At 39.1% G+C, this 24,144-nt stretch overlaps 2 protein-coding genes across 2 annotated transcripts; one reads left to right on the forward strand and one right to left on the reverse strand.

Moving 5' to 3' along the window:
- Positions 1-39: 39 nt before the first annotated feature.
- Positions 40-15,525, forward strand: LOC146458585 (echinoderm microtubule-associated protein-like 6). Its single transcript, XM_085091000.1, has 14 exons — positions 40-1,380; positions 1,801-1,926; positions 2,370-2,556; positions 3,347-3,452; positions 4,358-4,552; positions 5,296-5,510; positions 7,445-7,633; positions 7,737-7,781; positions 8,536-8,655; positions 9,862-10,033; positions 11,401-11,529; positions 12,488-12,753; positions 13,073-13,229; positions 14,078-15,525. Exons 1-14 carry the CDS (start codon positions 491-493, stop codon positions 14,173-14,175), a joined length of 2,895 nt encoding a protein of 964 aa, XP_084947126.1. The 5' UTR covers positions 40-490; the 3' UTR covers positions 14,176-15,525.
- Positions 15,526-17,771: 2,246 nt separating this feature from the next.
- LOC146458586 (GFP-like fluorescent chromoprotein cFP484) lies at positions 17,772-23,727 on the reverse strand. The gene is made up of 6 exons (XM_085091001.1): positions 23,599-23,727; positions 22,463-22,591; positions 22,261-22,361; positions 20,339-20,557; positions 19,293-19,505; positions 17,772-18,105 (listed from the first exon to the last, which is right to left on the reverse strand). The coding sequence occupies exons 2-6, from the start codon at positions 22,562-22,564 to the stop codon at positions 17,955-17,957; spliced, it is 786 nt and encodes a 261-aa protein (XP_084947127.1). The 5' UTR covers positions 22,565-22,591; positions 23,599-23,727; the 3' UTR covers positions 17,772-17,954.
- Positions 23,728-24,144: the final 417 nt, after the last annotated feature.

Raw genomic sequence — 24,144 nt, forward strand, 5'->3', positions numbered from 1 at the left:
CTTCCAGTTTCCAGGCGCGGTTCACAGCTTCCTCGGTAAACAGAAATCAACAAACTGTATGGCTACGATTTTTATGCCTTTTTTGAGTGTAAATATTTGTGTTGCTTTTAATCACTGATGATTGTCATCTATCACCTATCGATGATAATCTATCTTCCTGGTGCATGGATCCAAAAGTAGTTTTAGAGCTTGGTGTTGAAGGTTTCAAATGAAGCACGAGTTCTTTTTGGAGACTCGAGGTATCGCCTGGATTCAAGTTCATTATGAACTTGGTGTAACTTTCGTTGGAAATATATTTGGTTAGATAAGAAAATATTGCTTAATCAACGTGGCATATGTTACGTGATTGATTTTCAAACATTTAGCACCCAGTTGTTATTCATGAATTTCGCACTCGGGAGAATTACCATTAAGTTGGCGTGACCTCTCTCTGTCGATCTTTGGATAACATTTTGTATATCATTAAGCTTACTTATGCCCGCTACTTACAATGTTTACAAGAGAGAAAATAAGAGTGGACCCTGCACGAAACAACACCAAAAAGGGTCGCAAAGGGAAAAACTCAAAGGCAGCTTGGGAAACTTTACTTGCTAGTTCGCAAAATGGTACTAGTAAAGCTGTAGGCAGAACAAGGACACCATTTGGTTCTGAAAAGAGGAATGGATACCCACATGTGCAGTGGTCAGACGATGATGATGACGATGATGACTATGACAAGTACAACACCTCCATAACTCCAAGTGCATCGTTAAACTTTTCTGGCAGTCACTCAAAAAGCTTTGAAACCTTATGGAGGTCGGCTGCCGCTGAGGCAAGGACCAATCACTCCTTGAGCAGAAGCTTTGAATCCCAGCAAGTACCAATTGAAGACTTTCAGGTACATACAGGCCAACCACCTGTCCCAAAAGAAATTGTTGGTCAAATACGTGAAGGAAGATACATTAACTTTCAAGAACTTCTTCCAGAAAATCTTGGCAAAGAAAATGCAAAGAACAAGATGTTGATAGACGAAACTGAAAGAGTGGATGACATCACTAAATGGATTGATTGTATGGCAGTTTACACTGCAGTGTTTACATATTGTTATCCTAATCGAATCAGGGACTTACTGGCCTATCAAGGTATAATAACAAGGTTATACCGTGAATGCCAAGACAAGAAAGCATGGCAAAGGTACGATGTAGCCTTCAGACGTAAAGCATCTCAGAATGGACTTAAGTACTGGAGTACAGTCAATGAGAACTTGTGGATAATGGCTTCCTCGCGAGATGCACGGAGAGCTGTCCTTTGCAAAGCTTGTCTGTCATTAGCACATGACCAAGCTTCTTGCCCACTGAAGCCTAAAGAAGAAACTTCAAAGACTCCGCGACAGCACTCCTGGTAAAGTATAAGTAATTATTAAGAGAAGCAAGATTTTATCCATGTTACCAATAAACTCTGATAGGGGGTCTAAAGGTTACCTAATACTTTTCCATCATATACATGTAGGTAATAAGCACAAATTCTGTGTGAAGGTGGTATAATGTTAAGAAATAGATCCCAGCTTTATGGTCAATTTTGGCCCCTTGCAGGTGGAAGGTACATGTACAAGGAGGTTCAACTGGGCAATACCCTTTTATATACATGTACCAGTACCTACTTTTACCAAAATGGTATCCCTTTCATACCTCATATCTCAAGGTTAAGTCAAGGCCTCATTTTTGCCTTTGTTTTTTCTTTTGGCAAGCATAATCTTGTCTTTAGCTTAATCTGTGTCATTTGTTTTTATCCAGTCTTTTTTGTATAAATTTCATTGTTTAGGTTATCTCGATCTTTCAAATCTGTCAAGAAGGAAGAAATGGATGTGGAAGAGAGGCCGCGCTCAGTCAGTCCCACACGGGGTAAAAGAGGACCTAATGAAGGACTAGATCTCAAATTTGCATTTGGGTAAGTGAAAGTGTACAATGTATATGGCAGAATTTTTATTACCTTGATCAAATTGTCGTGTCATTCTTGTATAAAAAATGTCTCATTTCTGAGTGAGTGTCTCATTTCACATCCGGTTGGGTACAATTCCATGAAAGACAGGAGACTGGGGATACAGTAGTAGGGCTGTAACATCAATACAGGAAAGCTAGGCTCATGATTTCTTTATTCCGCAGTTGTTTGTCATCTGCAGAGAAAGAAAACTGTGGTTGAAAAAGTGAATATAATTGTTGAATACTCAGAATGAAACAACTGAGGAATAGAGAAACTGCAAGACTAAGCATTCCTGTATTGACATCAATGAACAGTGCAATGTACATAGAGAGTTTTTACGTTTTCGATTAATTCCTTCAGTTAGAAAAACTGTGAACTTATTTCAGTATTTTTTTTATAATATCATCCAGGTACCATGGTTACAATGCATGTAACAATCTGTTCTACACTCAGTCTAATGAGATAGTGTTCCATGTGGCGGCACTTGGGGTAGTGTACAGTGCACCAAGCCATCAACAGAGGTTCTACAAAGACCATACGGATGATATCCTTTGTCTGACCATTCATGATGACAAGGACCTTGTAGCCACAGGACAGGTAGGATATCTGAAAGCTGACCCTCTCTTGTAAACAGCGACCATCAGAATCAGGGAAGGTGCTCAAACCATTTGAACAGCCCTTTCATTAGGAACCCAGTGGCCAACAAAAAGGGTTGTTTTCCACTGGCTCTAAGGAACAAAAGAAGCTGAAAATGTTTTCTCACCCACTGGCTGGTTGCTAGCACATGGGTTCTAGGTCACATGGTTTATTGTAGTTCTCAGTTTTTCTTGTTGCTATTCACTATTGCCTGACCTCCCATCCATCCACCCTTCTAGTTTTAAGTAGTACGATTTTCAGTGTTTTTCTTTTTCATTTTTGGGAGGCCCTCGTTGGGCTCTGAGTTTATTGCAACCTGTTGCATTGTTTGCCAATGTGTTCTTTTTTCTGTTTCCACAGCATTTTTGCTACTAGGGTATTGTTCAATTGCAATGTTTTAAATTAATGTTATTCTGGGGAGCGCAAAATTTATTGCCAAGAACTGAGGTCCTTGGCTTTACACTGTATACCCCCAGAGCTAAGTACTCATCAATAATCTAAAAGACATTTGGCAGTGTCAACCAGCCTGACATTGTTACAGTACTAGTCAACAAAACATCGATATTTATGAGCGACAAAAGTAACTGGTGATGACCAGCAACTCAGAGTTTGAAAAATTATTTATGTACACTGTAATAAAGTATTTAATAAACACAATATTAGCCCTGGGGGGAACCACCCAATTTGCTTCTAAGACGTGAGGCCAGCTCCTTCAAAGTTTAATAACGGCCATGTAATGAAATGTCAACAGGTGGGAAAACTAGCGGAAACTCATGTGTGGGATGCGAGCACCATGAAAACTGTGGCAGTACTTAAAGGCTTTCACAAAAGAGGCATCATATGTGTTGACTTCTCAGGTACTGGAGGTTTTTATGAACTAAATTAATTTAACACTCAACAGTTAAAACAAAGGAAAAGAAAAATTGACCATTAGTAGCCTTTTTAGTTTCATTTTCAGTTTGAAGTGTTAAATTCTTGTAAAAAAAAAAAAAAAGAAAAACTTCTTCTATCAGGAGTTAAGACAATAATTATGACTGAAATAATAATCTTTTAAAAGCCATGCCATGAACTAGTAGAAATAGGAAATCTGGCTTAAATTAAATGTTACTTTACTTTCAGTTTGGAAATACTAACATGAAATGTTTCCAAACTCAGAGAAACAGATGGTCAAAGTTAATTTTGAAACTTTATTTAGCAACTTGTATTTTGTCAACAACAATGTAATTTTCAATCAGTTTCAGGAGAACTACAATGTAGCAGTCCTAAAAGTCTTTTAGTTTGTATGTGGGAGGTATGCCAGAAGTATAAATGCATGACCTTCTACACCATATTCATATACGATGGACATATTGTGGTTCAAATTTTTTTTTGGTTTAAAAATTTTCAACCCAGTTTGATTTTTATCTCTCTTTGTCTCACGTTATTGTAATGAATACTGTACAAAGGAAAATAAAAATTAAACTGGTTTGAAAAATATTAAAACAATTTATTGGAAAAAAATTAAACCACAACATACATATTTCTCGTGTGTTATTTTTTAGTTCTTGAATTGTGTAAGATTTTTGAAAAAGTAAATCTAAGTTTACTTTGAAAATAAATAATAAATAAAGAAGTAATTTGGAATAAATTAATTTTTCTATAACACTCCCTCTGTAATAAGCTCTCCTTCCCACCTTTCCACCCTTCTTGAGGTACATAAGTTCTCTTTCACTTTCGCAGTTTCTCAAGTTGGCTTATTGACTTAGTATAATGTGGTTGATAGGTGATGGTAAGAAACTGGCTGATGTTGGTCTTGATGATGACCATAGTATCTGCATCTGGGACTGGAAGAAGGAGGAGAAGCTGGCTTCAACTCGTGGACACAAGGACATGATCTTTGTCATAGAGTGGAATCCATTCAACATAAACTACCTTGTGTCTGTTGGAGAGAAACACATCAAATTCTGGACACAAAAGGGTAACGTGTAAATTGTTAATTATCACTGTGGTTTGTTACAATCTCAGTCATTGTTAATTTATTTTAAAGGTCCTATTTATCCCCACAAGATCCACTGGCATTATTACTTAATGTGTGTACAGTGATGAGTCTAGTCAAGTTTATAAGTTTAAGTTTATTCAAGTATATTAGTCATAAGTTTATGTAAGTTTCTTCCATTTACCAAATACTTAAGTAATCAAATTCCCAGTCTTTTCATTGGAAGTGTGTAATCTTGAGAGTGGGCTGCCCTCGTAGAAGCCTGGTCATTTCTGGAGTTGTCCTTGCCATTCTAATTTACGTATGTGCAGTGTACATGTACAATACCTGCCCTATTATTTAACATGTTACTTTTTAATTAGACAAGAGTAATGACTTAGAATAATTTGTGATAATAATTAAGACTTTTAAATGACAATCAAAACTCCTGTAACCTCTTTTTAATTCTTTTGCTTTTGTATGGTAAAGGTAGTAAAACAAGAATGAGATTTCAAATGTACATGCAAAACCTAGAAAGAGACTGATATATGAGTACTGTACATGTAGCTGAATGCCTCTGCTTTGAGAGGTCACTAGTTTTCTGGCTTGGTTCCCAGGGGGGGCTGGGGCTACTTCACTGCCTTATGTGTAAACTCATTTTCATTCTTCATTTTTGTTCTTTTTCAACTCTTGAATAGAATTTTTTACATTTTTTTCTTTAATTTTTTGTATTTTGTTTGTTCCAGGTTCAAAGTTGGAGAAGCGGCCAGTGACGTTTGGTAAGGCTGGAACTGCTGCAACTATGCTGTGCGTGTGTCACAGTCCTACTGATGACCTGTGCTTTACTGGCAGCGACACAGGATTAGTGTATGTATGGCAGGGAACAACTCTGCGCCGTTCAGTCCAAGCCCACAATGGAGCTATATGTGCCATGTATTCACTCTGTCAAATGAAACAGCAGGTAACAACAGGTCACATGACTTAGTTCTCATGTTTCATTTGCATTCTTGATGGTGTACAGTTAGGATGCTGTATTCGTTAGTTTCATTCCCACCCCTCCCAAACTTTAATGGTGCGGACAGGTTGTTAGAATTTATGTTTATCTTTCTCCCTGCATCGTCTTTTGTGGTCGTTTATGGGTAAATAATAAACCACCTCTTGCCATGCCAAAGAGTTTGATCGGTGTCTCAGAGTCCTTTATCTCAGTGTTTTGGGTCATGAGGGAAATTAAAAACAAAACAGGTGTGACTGTTATCTATGTTATGTAATATATCAAACACGAGAAGGCGTGTTTCATCAGATATCTAAACACTTAGAAGTAGGTTGAAAAAACAGGGCACAGCCAAGTTTTTTTAAACGACTTCAAGGTGTTTGGATATCTGATGAAACACACTCTCGAGTGTTTGATATGTCTTCTCAAATGATCAATAATTCTTGAAGAAATTCAAATCAAGGCTAAAGTTGGCAAATTTTATGGTTATTAGGAACGCATATTCAAATCCAGTCACAGTTACTGTAGTGATTTTCTTTGTTTTCTCTTGATGAATTATCAATGAGTTTGAGAAGTTAATTTCAAGAGTGTTATTTTATGAAGGGAAAGTTCTATATGCTTGACATTATAGGGATACAAGCAGCAGCTCAAAGATCAAACATGTTTTTCCTTGGCTCATATAGAGTATGCATTTTTCCACTTTCATTTAATGCAAATTTTTTGTTCTCTTTTTATTTATGCCATTTATAAAACCAATCATGGTTTTCTTTGTGGGGAGAAGGAGTTATTGTTACTTTATTTATAGCCTGCTATTGAAACTTGGTAATCATCTTTGTACGCTCATGTTAATGGAGACTGTATCTTATAATAAACATTGCACTTTTGCAAATGTCAATCATGCAACAATTGTTAATAATTATTGTCTGTATTTGTTATTTCGCATTACTACGGTTATGTATTGTTGTTGGCAAAAATACATGTACAGTAAAAGCCACAATTGAATGGGATGAAGTTGTTTTCTACCTTACAGCCTTACCATTTGTACATGTATTTTGTGTTTTTTCAACCCATCAATCATTCCTTTCCCATGAACAAGACTGTTACATGTAGCTATTACAGGAGCTGCTGTCTTCATGTAGATGAACTACTTAACATATGAAACTTCTGCTCTCTACTGTCTTTATTGTGAAATCTTACTCTTTTATGTCTGTTCTATCCTTCTGTGCTGCCTGATTCCATCTGATTCTCTACCTTATTGAGCCAGCATCCTCTGCTTGCAAACTCTGTAAGTTCTTAAAAAGAGACTTAATATTTGAATAGTTAAGAGTGTTAGTGTCTAAAGAAACCGTGGTGCTGCATTGGTGGCCATGGGGGAGTAGAAATGAATGCTTGGCTTTATCAAGGGAGTTGATAACTAGGGTGATGTAATTTGGCTAGCTTTAGTCCATTGTCAGAACGAATCCTATGATCCAAATCATATTAATACTATGATTTGTGGCATTCTAAGGCATATTGAACAAATCGACAGCAGTTTTCTATGGTCTATACTCTTACAGACCATAAAATGACGTCAAAAAATGTTCAAAACTCAAGTGGAAGCGAGTGGTTTCACTGCCAAGTTTTGGACATTTTATGGCATCATTTTTTGGTTTATAAGAGCATAGACCATAGAAAACTGCCGTCAATTTGTTTTTACAATAACATGGAAAAAGTACGAGTGGAATTGGCCATTTTTTCGTTGAGAAAGCGCGCACGTTACATCTGACGTCATTTTTATTGTCTGTACTCTTATAGACAATAGCTACGAGCCAATCAGCGCGCGGGAATTTAGACAGTTATTGTCAGTAAAATCATATTTAGAACCATTGTGTTTGTTAAGATGACTGCTTGTTTGATTATTTCAGGGTTACGTAACTGGTGGCAGAGATGGTGTAGTGACCATGTGGGACCCCTTGTTTGAACAGTGCCTCAAGGCATTTAAGGTTGAAGAGGCTTCCATGAACCCAGGGTCTGTCCTCCTACAGAATCTGCCGCCTATTAGAGCCATACACACAGATGAAGGCAAAATACTTGTTGGCACTGGACATGATGAGGTATGAGCAAACTTAATTAGACTGAATGATGTTTGCCATATTGCATGGCAATGATTTTTGTCAATCGAAGCATTTAAATGTTTGTTTACTTTTTCACGTGCAGATAATTGAAATTGAGGAAGATGGAAAGATGACAATCCTTGTGCAGGTATCACTCACGCTGATGGTTTACTCATAAAGTATTAATTTTGTTTCTTAAGTATTTCTGATTGGAGAAAAGAGGTTAGAACAGCATGTACATTGGTGATTGAGAGATTGTTCCCAACAGAGATGCAGAGTTATGATAAAGAAGTCAAACTGCGTCCCAGGGGTGATGGAAGACGTGCTGCTCTGGAACATGCTCAATTTTCCACTATTCTTTTCTGCCTGTGTTCTTCGGCCTCAAGTTGGCTTTGTCTTAAAACATATCTTGTTAGTCACTTACTGAAGATCATACAAACTAATTTTCCTTTGATGCACAAATCAGCCACAAATTGCCCACACCTGAACACAGATTTGATCAAGATGTTCAATTAAATGCAATAATTCCTGTATCTTTGTAGACTGCAAGCAGTTGCACTTTTTTCCTCAGATCATGTGCACAAAGTGACAGTAAAAATCATGCAAATTAGAATAGTGAATGAGGAGGAAACGGGGAGAGGGAGGAGTGCCCGCGTTTCTCTTAGCTCATAGCTTCGCCACGAGACATTAGATCCATTATAAACACTTTAGAAGTTAGGAGAACAGTCTAGTATCTTTGTAGCCTGCGAGGAAGCTCTCTGTTATATCAGCTGCGAAAGGATTATAGGTGAGCGGAGCGCAAGAAGATTGGGGTAGCTGACCTACATGTAACAGAGGGAGCTTGCTCATAGGCTAGTATCTTTGTGGGCTGATCATCCTTGTTTTGCTTTTCTTCCTGTCAGGGTCATGGTGAAGGGGAGGTTTGGGGTCTAGATACCCATCCCACAGATGACGAATGCATGACAGTCAGTGACGACAAGACGCTTAGAGTCTGGGACCTAGCTAAATTGAGACTCAAGAAGGTAATACAATGACCAACCAGTGGCTCCATCAAATAGCCTATTTTATAGTTGTGGCCTAGTGACCTGGTCTTTGATTGGTAACGAGGCTGGAATTGACTTCGTTTTCGTACAAACCTCACTGCTTTCCATATGGAAATCATGTTCTTATGCAAACTAGTTTACATTTACATATTTTTGAAAAGTACTGAGGTTTGTATCAAAACAAAGTCAACTCTATGCATGCTTCTACTCAAAGACCAAGTCAGTAAGCACACATCTGTAAATTGGGCCATTTGACGAAATTGTTGACTTGTCTTAACCCTTTAAGTCCCAATTGTGACCAGCATCCAAATTTCTCATTACGACATTCACTGTTGATCAACCACTCAGATTATGAGAATAATGGAAATGATCACTGAGGAAAAGTTGTTTTGATGTGTAAACAAATTCTCCTCACTAATACCATAGGAAATATGAATATTGATATCAGGGCTTAAAATTAGCGAGGATGTGAAAGTACATGTGTAGAGATCCTTCTTACAGAACAGCCAGCATTTTGTTAGTTTTTTGTAATGGTTCATTCACTGATACACCTTGATGAACAGCGATAATCTAGGCGATACATGTGTGTGTTGATCACCGAGAACCCACACAAATGTACAAAACAATGGAAACTGAGGCAACTAGATGCGATGATAAGTGTTGCACGAAGTTCGAGTTTCAAATCATGATGCAACTAACTGTCAGTGCATTTAGCAGAGCACTAATTGGGAGCACTTTCCAGATCGAATTGGAATTCAGAAGTGTTGGATTTTGAGGAGAGGGGAAAACCGGAGTACCCGGAGAAAAACCTCTCGGAGCAAGGACGAGAACCAACAACAAACTCAACCCACATATGACGCCGAGTCCGGGAATCGAACCCGGGCCACATGGTGAGAGGCGAGTGCTCTCACCACTGCGTCATCCCTGCTCCCCTATACATGTAAGGGAGAAGGTGACAAAATGTTCAAAACATTTCCTTAGTAGCAGTTTCTAACACACTTGGTAACACTCTGATACGTGCATACCTCAAGACACTTACAAGAACTGCGGACCTCGCCTCCTTCCGCGTTCAGAATTGTTCTTTGTAGTCTTGTATTATTATTAATGCTTGGTTAATCCTTTGGTTACATATATCTATAGGCATGGATGCCACAAGTGGTGGTCTCTTTTTGCTGTCTCTTTTAGGTCAAGAAACTCAAAAAAGGTGGCCGTGCAATAACATACTCGCCAGATGGTTCAACAGTAGCTGTCGGACAGAATGATGGCGGCTTTCTCATCTTAGATTCTGTCTCACTGGAAAAAATCGTTGGATTTAAAGACCGAAAAGAAAGCATTTCAGACGTTAAATTTTCTCCAGGTATCGCTCGCTTGCTTTCTACTTGCCTTTTGGTTTAACATTTGGAAGTAGCTTTGTGTTTGTTTCAAATGGTTTTGTAGTTACTGTTCAAACTTTGCAACTGGCTTACTCCAGTCGCTAATGAGGACCAAAACAAGGTTCAAACACGACTTTGCTTACCCGCGTTTAATTTTCCCGCGCCTGAGACGGCTGCACGCTTTTGCTGTGAGTTTCGATTGGTTCGTTGCACTGTGACGTTATTTTTCGTGATTGGTCAATTGTTGTTACCATGGTTAGTTTGGATCATGAGGAAAACATCGGCCCCAGTTGTTCAAAGAACGGGTAATTTTATCCACTGGATAGGTCGCTATGCGGCAAATAAATGTGTGCAAGAATTTGCCTATAGCCCTATAATTTGTGTATAGAGTAGAAGGGTATGTCTAATTAAGTATGGGATTGTGTGAAAAACTTCCCAGAAGCGTTGTTTGGTATACATTTGCACCGCTGGATAGCAACTTATCCACTGGATAAAGTTATCCACCCTTTGAACAACTGGGGCCTGGATGTTGACCACGGGCAGGAAAAAAAAAAAAAACCCGTATGGATCATTGCTGAAATAAGGCCGGTTTACACGCTACGATTTGTCGGCCCGACGCGTATTTTGATAACCCGGAGTTTGATTTTCAATTTTGATTGACGTAACGGTTTATCTTGCACTGAAATGGTAAAGATTTTCCAAAATCAGCGTACATCAAGAGACCATGTACCAACCGAAAGAGATGTTGCCATTTGCAATTCCCTGCTACTCTCCGTGGTAACAGACTGGAAACGAGAGTAATGATTTACGGAAGTTTCCGACGGTCGGTTAGAGAGAAAGATCAGGCAAAGAACGGGAAAAAATTGGGGACAGTATTTTCGGAAACACTTTGATTTTAAACTGAAATTGCCACCGATTAAAGGCGAGAAAGATAATTGATTCGCACTGTGAGGCTGCCTGTTATCTATGCAAACATAACTGCAGACTCAATGCATAACTGACCTATGTCGCCTTTCAAATCGCTTTTTGTTGTTTTAACTCAGATTCACCGCGCTGCTTTTGCGCTTCGTTTGCAGTAAAAAGCTACGATTATGGCCAAGATTTCTGTGTTTATAACAAAAAGAAGCGCAAAGCAGCGGATAAAACATTGGAGCAACGAAACTTCGGTGAATCTGAGCTAAAACAGCTAAAAGCGGTGTGAAAAGCGACACAGGTTGGTTACGTACTGAGCCCCTCAAATTTTTATTATTGTGATCATCATCATCATCATCATCATCATCATCATCATCACCATCATCATCATCATTACCATCAGCCGCTAATCGTTTCCTTTCCTATTTTTGCTCCACAGATGGTAAGTTCTTGGCCGTGGGTTCACATGATAACTTTGTGGATATCTACAGTGTGAGGCGCGGTAAAAGGACTGGTGTCTGCAAAGGTAATTCCAGCTACATCACGCACTTGGACTGGGACACCAAAGGTACGTGAGCCAGCAGTCACTTCTATTCAGAAAACTGGGAAATCCACGGGCTGGTCAGTGGTCCATCTGCAGAGTTTTATGCGGGGACGCCCTCAGGAAATTCCAAGGAAAACTGCTTTGCTTGCCATTGCTAGCTTATTTGCATTCCGTGTGCTATTCCTTTAAATTTTTTTTCTCGCAGTGTTGGTGTATTTTCTTAATAGTTTATACTTGTAAAATTACAGGTGTTTTTACAACGGTTTTCAACAGACCCTTTTCCAAAATGGCGGCCGAAAATTCAAATAAGTTAAAATTAAAAACATATACCAGTATTAGAAAGAGCACTTTTACTTTAGTAACCCTGCAAAGTTTGGGCATATCAGGTGTAATATCAGCTGAGAAAATGTAAGTTGAAAAATGAAAAATTTACAGACGTTTGTATGACTGGGGGTATGACGTATACTCCCAGTCATACAAACGTCTGTAAATTTGTCAAATTTCATTTTACATTTCCCAAGCTGATATAACACCTAATATGCTGAAACTTTGCAAGGTTACTAAAGGAAATGTGCTCTTTCCAGTGCTGGTATCAGTTTTTCATCCAGTTCAATTTTAACTCATTCAAATCTGTTGCCGCCATTTTGAAGAAGGGCCCCTTCTTCAAAGCATGTGCGAATTTCTTTAGACGCTCAATAGACGGTCTATTGAGTGTCTAAAGAAATTCGCGCATGCTTTGGTTTTGTTTTACTGTGCTCTGTGATTGGTCAGAAAAACTTGCGCCACTTTTACGACCAATAAACAACAAAACCAAAACGAAGTATGACTTGGTCACACGCCTTTTCCCGTGCTCGGACCCGGTTCCCTGCATTTGCTTCGGATGCCAAAGTTATTACTTTGGTTTTGGTTTTACACAACACTCAATTGAAAATCGCTCTGCGAGTGAAATTAGTCTTTGAATCAACACGTTACGTTTTTTCAGGTAAACTGATTCAAACGAACTCTGGTGCCCGCGAGCATTTGTTTTACGAAGCGCCCGCAGGCAATCGTAAGACCATCAGTGTCTCGGATGTAGAGAGGTTGCAATGGTCTACGTTCACTTGTGTCCTGGGTCCGACTGTCAAAGGAGTGTTCCCGCCAGGAAGTGACGTCACTGATGTTAACGCTACCTGTCGTACTAAGGACTGCAGTTTACTGGCCAGCGGTGATGATTTTGGTTTTGTAAAGCTTTTTGAGTACCCAGTATCGGTGAGTATTTTCTGCAAGAAATTCTTGTAGACTCTGAACTGATCAAATCTAAAATAACCACCAAATCCTCCCCAGTGATAAGACGTTAGCAATACAGTAGAAGGTTGAATTTACTCTACGTTTTACAATGTACTTCCATGGACAATAAGTGGTCGAAAATTCAAGCTACTTATTGATGTTGGGTAAGACAGAGATACGAAATCTGAAATATGCACCCCGGCTGATTGTTCGTGGAAATTCGGTATATCACAAAACATTGTAGGAATGTTTCAGAAAACGATATCAAATATGATGAGAACTGTATCCTTTTTCTGTGTAGCATCGTGGTGCACGCGGGAGGCAGTATGGAGGTCATTCGTCACACGTGACCAATGTACGATGGACATGTGACGATCACGTGTTAGTGTCTACTGGGGGCTTAGACACGGCCGTATTGATCTGGGACCGGTTGGTTGTTTCAGAGGTTGATGAGCCAGGTAACAGTTCAATTAAAAATTTTTTTTTCAGTAGAGCAGTGTACGTTTTGATTCAACGAAGTCTGATTTCCCAGATTTACCCACTAAAATAATTTTGCCAAGCCTATTGCCTATACAGGCTGAACAGCCGACACAAGCATCTGTTTTGTACCGCGCCCCTTCCCCCACACAACCAACCCCACCCCCACCCTCAAAATCAATGTTGTCTTGTACGTTGCCTTTTGGACTCCCGGGTTCAATATTGTAGCGGGAAGGGGCGGGGAGAACAAGGATTTGCTCTTTGTGTATTTACAGAGATAACAGAAAAATGGAGTTCGTGAAATAAGTGAAGTAAATTATAGTAAATTATAATTTTGAATTATCATTTATTTTTTGTTGTTATTTGACATATTTACTTTTATTCAACTTATACATATGTACATATATGTGTATATATATGTATATTTTATTTTAGCTTTTATTACAGTTGATGTGATGTCTTACAAGATTTTATCAACTTAATAAATGTAGATGTAGATGTTCAGAATTGTGGCTTCACGTTGTTGTACGAGCAGTCCCGTCTCTCTCCAAACTAATTTTTCTGTCTTGCACGTGTTAATGGGGAGTTTACGCAACAGGACGGCTGATGTGGTGGGACGGCAAATTTTCCTTTTGTGACCAACGTGGCGTAACATTCCTACCGCTCGTGGTCTTCACGTTGTAACAGATTAAAGAAAACCAGTTTTAATCGCAAATCGCCTAAAAATTCTGAAGGTACTAAGATGTCATGTTGGTCACACAACGATAATTCAACGTCCCCTTCCGTCAGCCGTCCTGTTGCGTGAGCTCACTATTATCTCTGTCCACAGACAAGGCGCTGGAAGAGAAGGTGTTGGTGCAACCCAAGTTTATTCCGACCGGACCAATAAAGAATCCTATCGCCAGGGGAAAGCCTCAGTGGGATTAATAAGATATATCACTTTATTTATAAATATTTTTATATTGGTAGATCCATTCAGTCTTAATCCTTAGAATCCCATATTCGGAGTAAGGGAACACAGGAAACCAAAACGGGCAACTAAAAGTGAAACAAAATAAAAACGTTTAGTAGTTTAATCTCGTGCCCAGAGATTTTCTCTTTGCTGTTAACCTTTGGAAAAATCAGTCACGATCTCTTATCTGATTGGTCAACGAAAGAACTCGCTGCCTGTCGTGTCAGCCAATCACGTAAGACCTTATGAGAGCTGCTACATCGCCTGTCGCGTCACCATTTTCGCTGCTTTGCACGTGCGTGTTCAAAGCTTAAGGAAAATGCTTCTTGACCCTTCCACCAAATGATTTCAAAAAGCTAAGCGTTTCATTAAATTTTTATACTGTTTTTACTAAACTTGAAGTTTGTGAGAAACTTTGCTTGGCAACCCGACGCGTATAACTAAATTGTACACCTAATACGGCGTGCGCACTTCCGGCCCTATGCCCCACTGGGGGCTCAAAGGACTAAGAGAGAGAGACTTGTTGACATCGCTGTCAACAAAATTTGAGCGGCAGCTTTGTTCTTTTCCAAGAAAATCTTTCTGAATACGGTTAGTGAAGCATTGCCTACATATTTAGGGACAGAATGAGCTTGAAAATACGTCTTGATTAACGAGGTTTTTTATTTTCTTTCACGAGAGAAATCTGTGAGCAAAGCTTGTTATTGAAAATGGTGACCATGCGCTGTCGTACAATGTGTCACATTCCTGACGCATGACGTCACAAAGACGGATTTTTATCTGATGTTTTCTCCCAAAGAGTAAGACGATCTGGGTACGAGATTACTCAATTTTTTTACTTACTTTTGTTATTGCGTAAACCACGTTTTCCCATAATGTTTGAGAATCGACATAGTTATTACAACATGCTCGGTAGCACACGGAACGGACCATTTTATTTCTGGCAATTCTTGCACAGCGTAACAGAGCAAAAACATTCCTACAAAGCTTTTGGTCACGAAAAAACTCGGGCAGAAAGAAATTGCTGGCAATCGCTTCTCCCTCCCCACCCTTAAATATATAATGGTCCGCCTCTAACTTGACGATTTTGCAGACATTGTTCTGCTACATTATGACTTTATTATCACTATTAAATTATTGTATCTGTTAAACGCGACCCTTGTTTCTAATTTTCTAACTCGGGTAACGCAGACATGTTTTATCGCTGGGAAACACCAGTCAATTTTACCCACGAATATATTTATCAATAACTCTTTGTATTTATTTAGTATATTAGATAGGAAAAGTTTATGTATGGGTATTAAAAACACAAAATCGTTTTCCTCGCTGTTAATGCAATTTGTTTATATATCACATACATGTTACAAGAAATCCCTCCCAGTTTTAAGTATTGCCATACATGTTTGGTATATTATCGGCAAGGCGATGGAACAAGAAAACGGCATCTCAGGTCCCTGCAACCAATATGGAAGTTCAAAGCGGTCCCAAGGCCGATTTATCTGCACAATCACTAAGTTCAATCGCATGAGCCAATTTACACGTTAAAATTTGTCGGCCAGTCTACAGGGCCCCACTGATCTACAGGGCCCCACTGAATATCACTTTCGTGATGTGGGCTCCCTGTATAAAGATTGTTATTATTATTATTATAGTTTCTTTTTCTGTTGGCCTAGCGTGAGGTAAAAATCAGCCTGATTAAAAAAAATATGTAGCACTATCAGCCAATTTTTTCTCTTTGAAGCGACAAAAAAAAAAAAAGTTACGAGACCAAGCCGAACCCACACAAGTCGAAGGACAACGCGAACTCAGTGGAGTTTCGATTTTGACGCCCAAAATTGTTAAGAGGCGTGCCTCATGCGTCTCTGCCGGATGCCCGGATCGGAATATCTGTCTGGCTCGTGCCACAAAACCTTAACTCAGACTTGGAAAATTTCCATCACAAGACATCTGCAAGAGTTTCATGCAAGAAACTGACATTTTTCTGTCATCTCTTCGTTTTTGATGGGCGAGTCAGCAAGATCAGAAACTTTTAAACTACGTTATTGTCTCAACACCTTCGAAAAAAAAAGTCCACAGTATTTTTCGGCACCTTTTCAGCAACCATTGCGAACGATTTCTCTGACATATTGCCCTTTGAGACAGAAACTTTCTCCATCAGTTAAATCCTCATCGAACGAGCGTACTTTGCAAGTAAAAAGAAAAAAAAACATCACAGACTACCTTAGCTTTTCACTCTCAAAGAGAACTGTTTATTTCTGGTACATAACTTTCAAGAATGTATTAAATTTCTTTGACATTGTGAGAAAGTTATTTTCTCCGAAGGTTTCTGCATAGATCAATCGCCAGTCAATAGCATGCCGTCCATTTATTGGAAATTCTGTCCATAACCTTTGCTAATATTCTTGCTTTTAACTATCTTTGTTGCTTCTGGTTAACGGTTTAAAGCTATGTTCGACGCGGACCAAACAACTGAAAAAGTTTTGAATTTATTTGGAAAGAACACAGTTGAACTCATCATAATGAATTTGTGCGATGTTCTCAAGATCAACAGCCCGGAAACACCCAATCCAGAAAACGGGAGCAAGCAATTGATGATTGAAAACTTTCTCAAACAACTTTAAATAACCAAGACATCTGCAAGAGTTTCATGCAAGAAACCGACATTTTTCTGCCATCCCTTGGTTGTTGATGGGCTAATAAGCAAGCTCGGAAACTTTAACCTACGTTGCCCTTACAACACCTTCAGCAGCCATTGCAAACCATTAAGAAACCATTAAGGACGGTGCCTCGTTTTGCTGCTACTCCGCACACGTTCTGCGCATCTCGTGAAGGTCCGAGAACCTTAAATTTCTTTAAGGAAGATGCTAACTAATTCAAAGATATCTTGGCGCGATTTTTGGCTAAGCGGGCTTTCGAAATCCAAAAATACCATTGAGGGCAACAACGCATTTTCCAGAGATAATAAAGCTTCAATTTGTCAAAAAATGCCATACATAATAATTTTAAGGCTTTTTGGAGATAGTGTTGGTTAATTCTCTGTGAAGAATGCTTGGTTAACCCCAAGTTTCTTTTTGGATCCCAACGGCCTTTCCTAAGATCTGCTTTTCCCGGATAGTTATAAATGCTGCAAAAAACTGCTGTATTAGGAGATATCGTTCTTAAAAAAATATGTGCGATAGCGTAAGAAGTAGTTATTCTTAAAAAGAACTTTGGATCGTCATGCAGGCTGCATTTGAAAACAGCGAACCTTTTGGAAATCTTCGGAGTGGGGGACAAACAAATTTTCACTGCACGAGTTTTCTTTCAACTTAAATTTTACGCGGAATTTTACTCCGGGCGTGCAAATTTCTCTTCTTTCTTTTCTTTTCTTGAACAACTTCTTACAGGCGTTTTCCGGACCTTCGTTGGTTTTATTTTTTTTCTTTCTCCTTTTTTGTGAGTGACCTTTCCCTATTCTTGCAGTCTGGGAGTGAGGGATGAGGGATATGAGGAGGGGAATAATTGAACTTAAGTATAGGAGACCTCACACTTTTACTGACTTTTACCGGGGAAATAGAAGACTCCATTGAACTTGCTTCAGGCAACAAATTTAATAATTACAAACGTTTTCTTACTTAACCAAAACATCTACATCAGCTCCAAAGAGTTAATTTAAACTAATTCAAATTAAATGGCAAAGAACCACGGTTGTCGAATCTCTTATGAAAAGAGACAAACAGGGCGGTTTTGCGTCTTGTTGCCTTGCCTTTTCCGCTTAGGTAGCAGCCTCGATAGTAGGCAGCGTAGAGTAACGAGCATGGGCTATTTCACGCAGCTCAACATTCGTGAAGTCTTCGTCATGCTCCGTTATCACAATGCGGTGTTCTATGAAGTGAAAGTCTGGCATGTTGACTGAGCCCTTGCTTCTGCAAAGGAACAAACGTTCTCGGATCAGTGACACTGAGCTGACTAGGCTAGCTGGGAAGAGACACTATGATATAGCAAGTGGAATCCTGTTTTTATAGGCGAAAATTCTTCCCAGTGACGTTAACAAGCAAGCAACTCCAACTGAGACTCCTTCAAGTAAAATGATATCCCGCGCAAACGTTTTTTTTTAGTTCTTCCATAAGAAATCTGTTTGGTGACAGTTGTGTGGTCTTGTTCACCACGAGTCTCTCTTAGAACTCGGTGGTAGAGTATGCAATCGACACCTGGGGCTAAGACTTTGGATTGTACTCCCTCCACGGAAGATTTTTTGTTTTGTACCCCCCTTCCCTCAGGAAATTCCATCTAGGCTTCGTACGTTTCTTCAAAAATTTTGGCATCTAATGCCCCATCCCGCTAAGAATTTCCGATAACCTTCCTTGGGGTGGGTATGGTTTTTTTTTCTGAAACTGCCCATTCGACTCCAATTGTTTTCAACTTGAGAACATTTCTTCATTTTGTTGACTTATTTTAAGTCATCAAATCACTTAATGGGAAGTATCATGCGAATTTCACGTAATTAAAAAAAAAAAAAAAAAAAAAAAAATGGTTGTCTGCCAACAGAAAGAAAAACAAAAAAGTAATTGTCTGGTTTTGTAATAACTTATCACTCCAGGCCCCAGTTGTTCAAAGGCCGGATAACTTTATCCGCTGGATAAGGCACTATTCAGGGTCTAAAATATACTTCACATAAAACGTTGTCCAAGGTTTTCGTTCACTCCCAAACTTAACTGTGGTTAGAGTGTGCATATTCGCTTGTACAAGAGGAAATACTGAAATCTTTGCCCAGATTGAAACTGACGGGTAGCGACTTATCCACTGGATAAAGTTATCCGGCCTTTGAACAACTGGACCCAGTGCAATAAAACTGTGGATTATTGCCTCTAGCCAGAGAGAGTTAAATTGGAATGGATTGAAACTCGAAACTTGATAGGCTAACGATTTTCAAGTTCTCGAAATGCGCTACAACCGATCACGAGTTCTTCCTTTTTAAAATTGAGTTGATTTATTTCCTCTCGTTGTTCTAGAATTATTTTGTAGCTAAGTGAAAGTTTTCAGTATTTCACTATTTTTAACAAAACGGGTCAAAAACCCCATGACACTTCCCCTTTAACAGATATAAACTTACTTGTAAATACTTGTGTGTTCAGATTGGTAATAGCCACCTCCTTCAACTCGAAAAGTCTTTTCATCATAGCCCTCCAGAAACCCATTACGAGGATACATGTTCTCAACGGATGGCTCATATCCCAGTAACCTCCTCTGCATGACTGGACCATTAGGGGGAAAGTTCACACAGTGAAATCTGATGTTAAGGGCAAAACGCATCTCCTCTTTCAAACTGTTGAAAAAAGAGTCGGTTGTGAACACGACATTCAAAGAGAACTCTTTTAATCTTGAGGCATATAGCAGTCGGGTATTTTCTCATCTCCAGACTTGAAGTAAGCTTAGCATTTTTCCTCCTACTCGGTACTCGTTGTAGCCTCCCTCGCAGACGTTCTTTTGGCTCGTCACGCAATCTCTTCTCCCCAACGTTGAGGAGGAAAGATTGCGTGACAAGCCAAAGACCATCACCAAGGGAGGCTTTACTCGTGGTCACTGCTAAGGCATTGTGAATAATGATAGACAGCTCTTATTTCTCTCACTTCAGTGATCCAACGCATACAAAAGACATGGTGGATCCAACATTCCTGAGTATAGTGAGTCCATTACCATCAACATGATCATCATTATGTAAATGTTCTTCTGGTAAAGAGCTATCTTGACAGGGTATGTATTGAGATCCACTGCAAAAAATTATATTGCAGCCATTGTTGTTCAGAGAGTAAAGAAATAAAAACGAGAATCGTATCATTATATTGATAGTTGTAAAACAGCAAGCCGTATTCAGGTAGTTTTACATGTAAAACATCAGAAAATTTCATTAAGTGTAAAGTTACGTAGTGAGGAGTTACAGGTTACATCAGAGGAACATTGTTAAACAGTCTTAATTGTTTTGTAGTTTACCAATTGAGAGAGAGGGCATCGTTCTTGTTCCATCGCAGAAGACACCATTTAATTAAATTAAGGTTTAACGAAAAAAAGTTAAGCCATAACGAAACAGACTGAATTCATCTAACGTGAACTCAGTTATCAGCTCAGGCCCAACCGACAGCACTTTTACATGAAGCTAACCTTATGTAAGCGGTAACCGTGCACGTGGCCTGATCTTCAAAGGGCATGACTCTTTCCCAGTGATACCCTTCAGGAAACGACTGCTTGAAAAAGTCTTGTATCTCTGATGGATACTTGGTGAACACTCTGTTGCCATACTCGAATGCTGTTGTCAAGATATGATAAGAGAACGGCAGAGGAGCACCACTGACGACCTCAAGGTTCATAACCTGGTCTCCTCTAAAATACAAAAAACAATTTAAGACAATCAGAAAATCTGGGAAGAAGTGAAGGTAAAAAGTCAACTTCATGGGGGAGGGGTCTAAGCATTTATAGTAAAAAAATCTTCAGGACTGGGACTGGGCGAAGGGCGTGCATCGTGAGAGCTCCGAATAAATACCCCTTCGACCGCCGAAATGTTGCTAATGTTTAATTTTTAAAGTAAAGAAAATGACAGAAGACCTAAAAAAAAGATGGTCCGAAGAATTAACCAAAGAAAGACAGTGCCGCCGACGACAAGGGAAGGTAGTTATCAGACTGTTGAGGAAGATACCCATGAAGTTCGTGAACATGCCTGCCAACAGTGCTGCGATGCAAATGCGAGATTTTCCAGCATCGACGAGAAGCTGTCTACGCTCTAACAAATATTACCAGAGTTCGCAATATACAAGAGAAAAGTAAAAGATCCAAAAAAACAAAAAACCAAGATACAACAGATAAGTAAAAACTTCAAGAAAACAAAAGCATGCAAAAGAGTATTGAAGATTCGCAAGCCGAAGCGAAAGATCTGGATTCTAAGCTGGCAGCGACAACTTCAAAGTTGGCAGAGGTAACCGTCAACAAGAAGCGACACACTGTGCCCTTCAGCGGGCTCAACAGGGCCTTGCAGAATTGCAACTGCGCCACATCAGGCTGGGGTGCCACAGTCGGCGTGGCAATTTAAAAATTTTCGGCATAAGAGAGGACGCAAAAGAGTCAAACAGCGACGCAGAAGAAAAGCTAAGAAACGTCATGATTATGCTGCGTTAAACGAAGTGCATTAAGTGTAAATTAGTTGCAGTCCTACTTAGTTTGTAACGTGTTGAGTGGAGAATGATGTCTGAATCACAGTTGTGAGTATTGCGTTAAGAAGATAAATAAATGTGGATTTATGAAGAAAAAAAAGGAAAACTTTCAATAATCTCGAACAAACTGCATTATTCGTTTCAAATTTACTCAGTTCCAACGCTGAACTGGCTATTGTAAACTTTAAAAGGTAGCCTCATTTGAAACTTCGAATGTTTTTTGTTTCATGAGTTTGGTGGTGTTTAATTACATATTTTAAAAAAGTATGAACGCGGCACTTTGTGCCAGTTCTCCTTCCCCTCCCCAAACCTAGAGTTAAAATTTTGTTGGTTTTTGTTGTTTCATTACCGGATCGGAGATTGTGTACTTTTTTTAAAATCCAAAACCACTTTCAATACATAGTTCAAACCCTGCTTCAATAACAATGATTCCTGCTGTAAAAGTGATGTTTTTTTGCTTCCTTTGAGAGTGCAGAGCCCTTCTGGGAATAGTCATTGACTACCAAACGAAGTTGTGAAGAAAACTAGGATTGCTACAAACGAAAAGAAAGTCTTTGAATCACGTCGAAAGGTCACGAGTTTCAGATATAACGCTGAAAAGGTGGATTTTTGGGCAAGGATCAGTCCGGCTAGAACAGGCTGACGGAAATTCTTGCCAAACGTTCATTATCTGTTCGGGTTATTAACCTTCTAATGAAATCATTTAGGTAATCATGTACGAAAACAAAGATGGCTCCTCTAGTCATGTCTGCTGTGCTAGTCTGAAGAACACTAGTTTTCACGGGCTCACTATCAGATATCGGTTGCTCGCTGGAAGAAGACAGAGAAATACATCCCACTTCCTACTAAAAACATTAACTGTTTTACAACTTTTCTTACTTGTAAGGGTAGCCTGTTCCTTCGCCTACAATTGTAAAGGAGTGCCCGTTAACAATACCCTCCATAAGTACGTCAGTCTTCATTTCCTCTGCAATTCCATTCTGTGAGATAAAAATGGAAATGAATTACCCATCAGTGGTGAACAATAGAACAAAATCATTGGCGAAAAGCAAGAAGAAAATTTTTTCAGTGCACTGCTTACCTGGAGGTAGGATTGAGGGGAAGAATCCGACAAATCAGCACTAGTACTGCAGGAGAATATGATAACAATGAAAATGACGTTCTTTAGAGCGGAAATCGCCATCACTCATAGGTTGCTTTCAGACGAGATCTGTCAACAAAGCAGTAGTAAAAATTAGATAAAAAAAAGTGAAACTAGACCTGAAGATGATAAAAATAATAAATTGAAAAAAGTGAGGTTACAATAAAAATTGTAATTGTAATCCAAGACTCCCTTGATACATTTAAAAACCTAAATCACCACGGTGAATGGCTCTTCAGCGTTGAGCGGTACTGTTATAAACCAGTGTCACCTTCAAAATCCACTTAAACCAATACCAAAAAGGGACACCCTTTTGATAGAGAAACATGAAATATATTTATTAGTTTGCCGGGATAAAAATTAACGATGTCACAAGTTACTTTGTTTTAGTGCCAGAAGAAAAAAGGTAATTGAATTTCTCGCCCCTGATTGATCCCTTCAAATCAGAAAACTCCCGACTTATTTCACCGACCACCTGTGGCGTAGTTTCTACAATGCTTGATTCCCTGTATTATTCTTCGCTTTATTTCTTACGCCATACCCCACATTCCCAGTTCCCATGCAACTCAGTCAGGGCCCTCTTTAGCGTTGAACTTCACAGTGGATTGTTTAGGCTTGGTCTGTGCCATTCGAACCAATTGACTACTTGAATAATAATAGATTAGTACACTGGAAACGCAATTGCCGCTCCCCTATATAAGCTATCTAGGTATGTACGATATGGTTTTTGAGGCGTTTAGGTCTGAAACAGGTATGGATTAACCATTTTTGCCTTAAAGTCTGAAAATGGGTATGAATTACAGATGTTAACTACAATAAACTACATTTCAGTCTTCGTTCCCTTTTTAGCAATATCCTTATCAATTTCGAGTCTTTCTCGGCTAGTGTTATGCGTAGCTTATCACAGCAGCAATGAAAGCGATGTCTGTTCGAATCGAAAAATAACACTTTCATTTCTAGAAAACAAGATACTACGTTGTTCGTGGAGCTGCCTTTAAACTGAAGCACGTAGAGGATTTTCTGTTCCAACACTCAACTTAACAAAAGGTAAGTCATCATCAGTTAGCTAGTCTCACCTCTGGTAAAAGATTTGACTTTCTTGATTCCAATGCGTTCCTTCTGCAGTCTCAGAAGAAAATGATTCAAAGCACTCATCGCCTCTATTTTATGCCCCTCTGGAATCCATGGAACCTCTCCTTAGATGGTAAAAAGTTTAAATGCAGACATTGAAAGAAAATTCGAGATTCTTGATAAGTAACACCCAGAAATTATTGCTATAGATAAACCACTTTCTTTAAACATTGATTGGCAGGGCAACGTCCAGTTTGGCTAGACAAAGGCGAATAAATTATCTCTACGGGTCCTAAGTTTCGCTCTCCTGAAAGCAGGCACCGTTAAGTCTTACATACTCTTCTTACATCGATATAATCATTTTCCTTGATGACCGATCTTGCATTCTCATTAGAGTAAAACTAAGTTTACTCAGAAAACAGCCCCAATTTCTTGACTCCGTAATTACCCTAGCAAAATGGTCGGTAGTGTCCCTTGTAAACTTTTCTGAGTTGCTGTTAATAATTGTAATGTGCGGCTGCTCTTTGACTGGAACTTTAACTCGTCTATAA

This window comes from Pavona decussata, unplaced genomic scaffold, assembly GCF_977016875.1.
Source record: "Pavona decussata unplaced genomic scaffold, jaPavDecu1.1 SCAFFOLD_233, whole genome shotgun sequence".
Taxonomy (NCBI): Eukaryota; Metazoa; Cnidaria; class Anthozoa; order Scleractinia; family Agariciidae; genus Pavona; species Pavona decussata.

Coding starts and splice junctions, on each gene's coding strand:
- LOC146458585 (XM_085091000.1), top strand. CDS start 491: ATGTTTACAAGAGAGAAAATAAGAGTGGACCCTGCACGAAACAACACC. Junction 11,530..12,487: donor CTTGGACTGGGACACCAAAG/GTACGTGAGCCA, acceptor ACGTTTTTTCAG/GTAAACTGATTCAAACGAAC. Junction 12,754..13,072: donor TTTTTGAGTACCCAGTATCG/GTGAGTATTTTC, acceptor TTTTCTGTGTAG/CATCGTGGTGCACGCGGGAG.
- LOC146458586 (XM_085091001.1), bottom strand. CDS start 22,564: ATGGCGATTTCCGCTCTAAAGAACGTCATTTTCATTGTTATCATATTC. Junction 22,362..22,462: donor CCCCTCAATCCTACCTCCAG/GTAAGCAGTGCA, acceptor TTTATCTCACAG/AATGGAATTGCAGAGGAAAT. Junction 18,106..19,292: donor GAACACACAAGTATTTACAA/GTAAGTTTATAT, acceptor GTTCCTTTGCAG/AAGCAAGGGCTCAGTCAACA.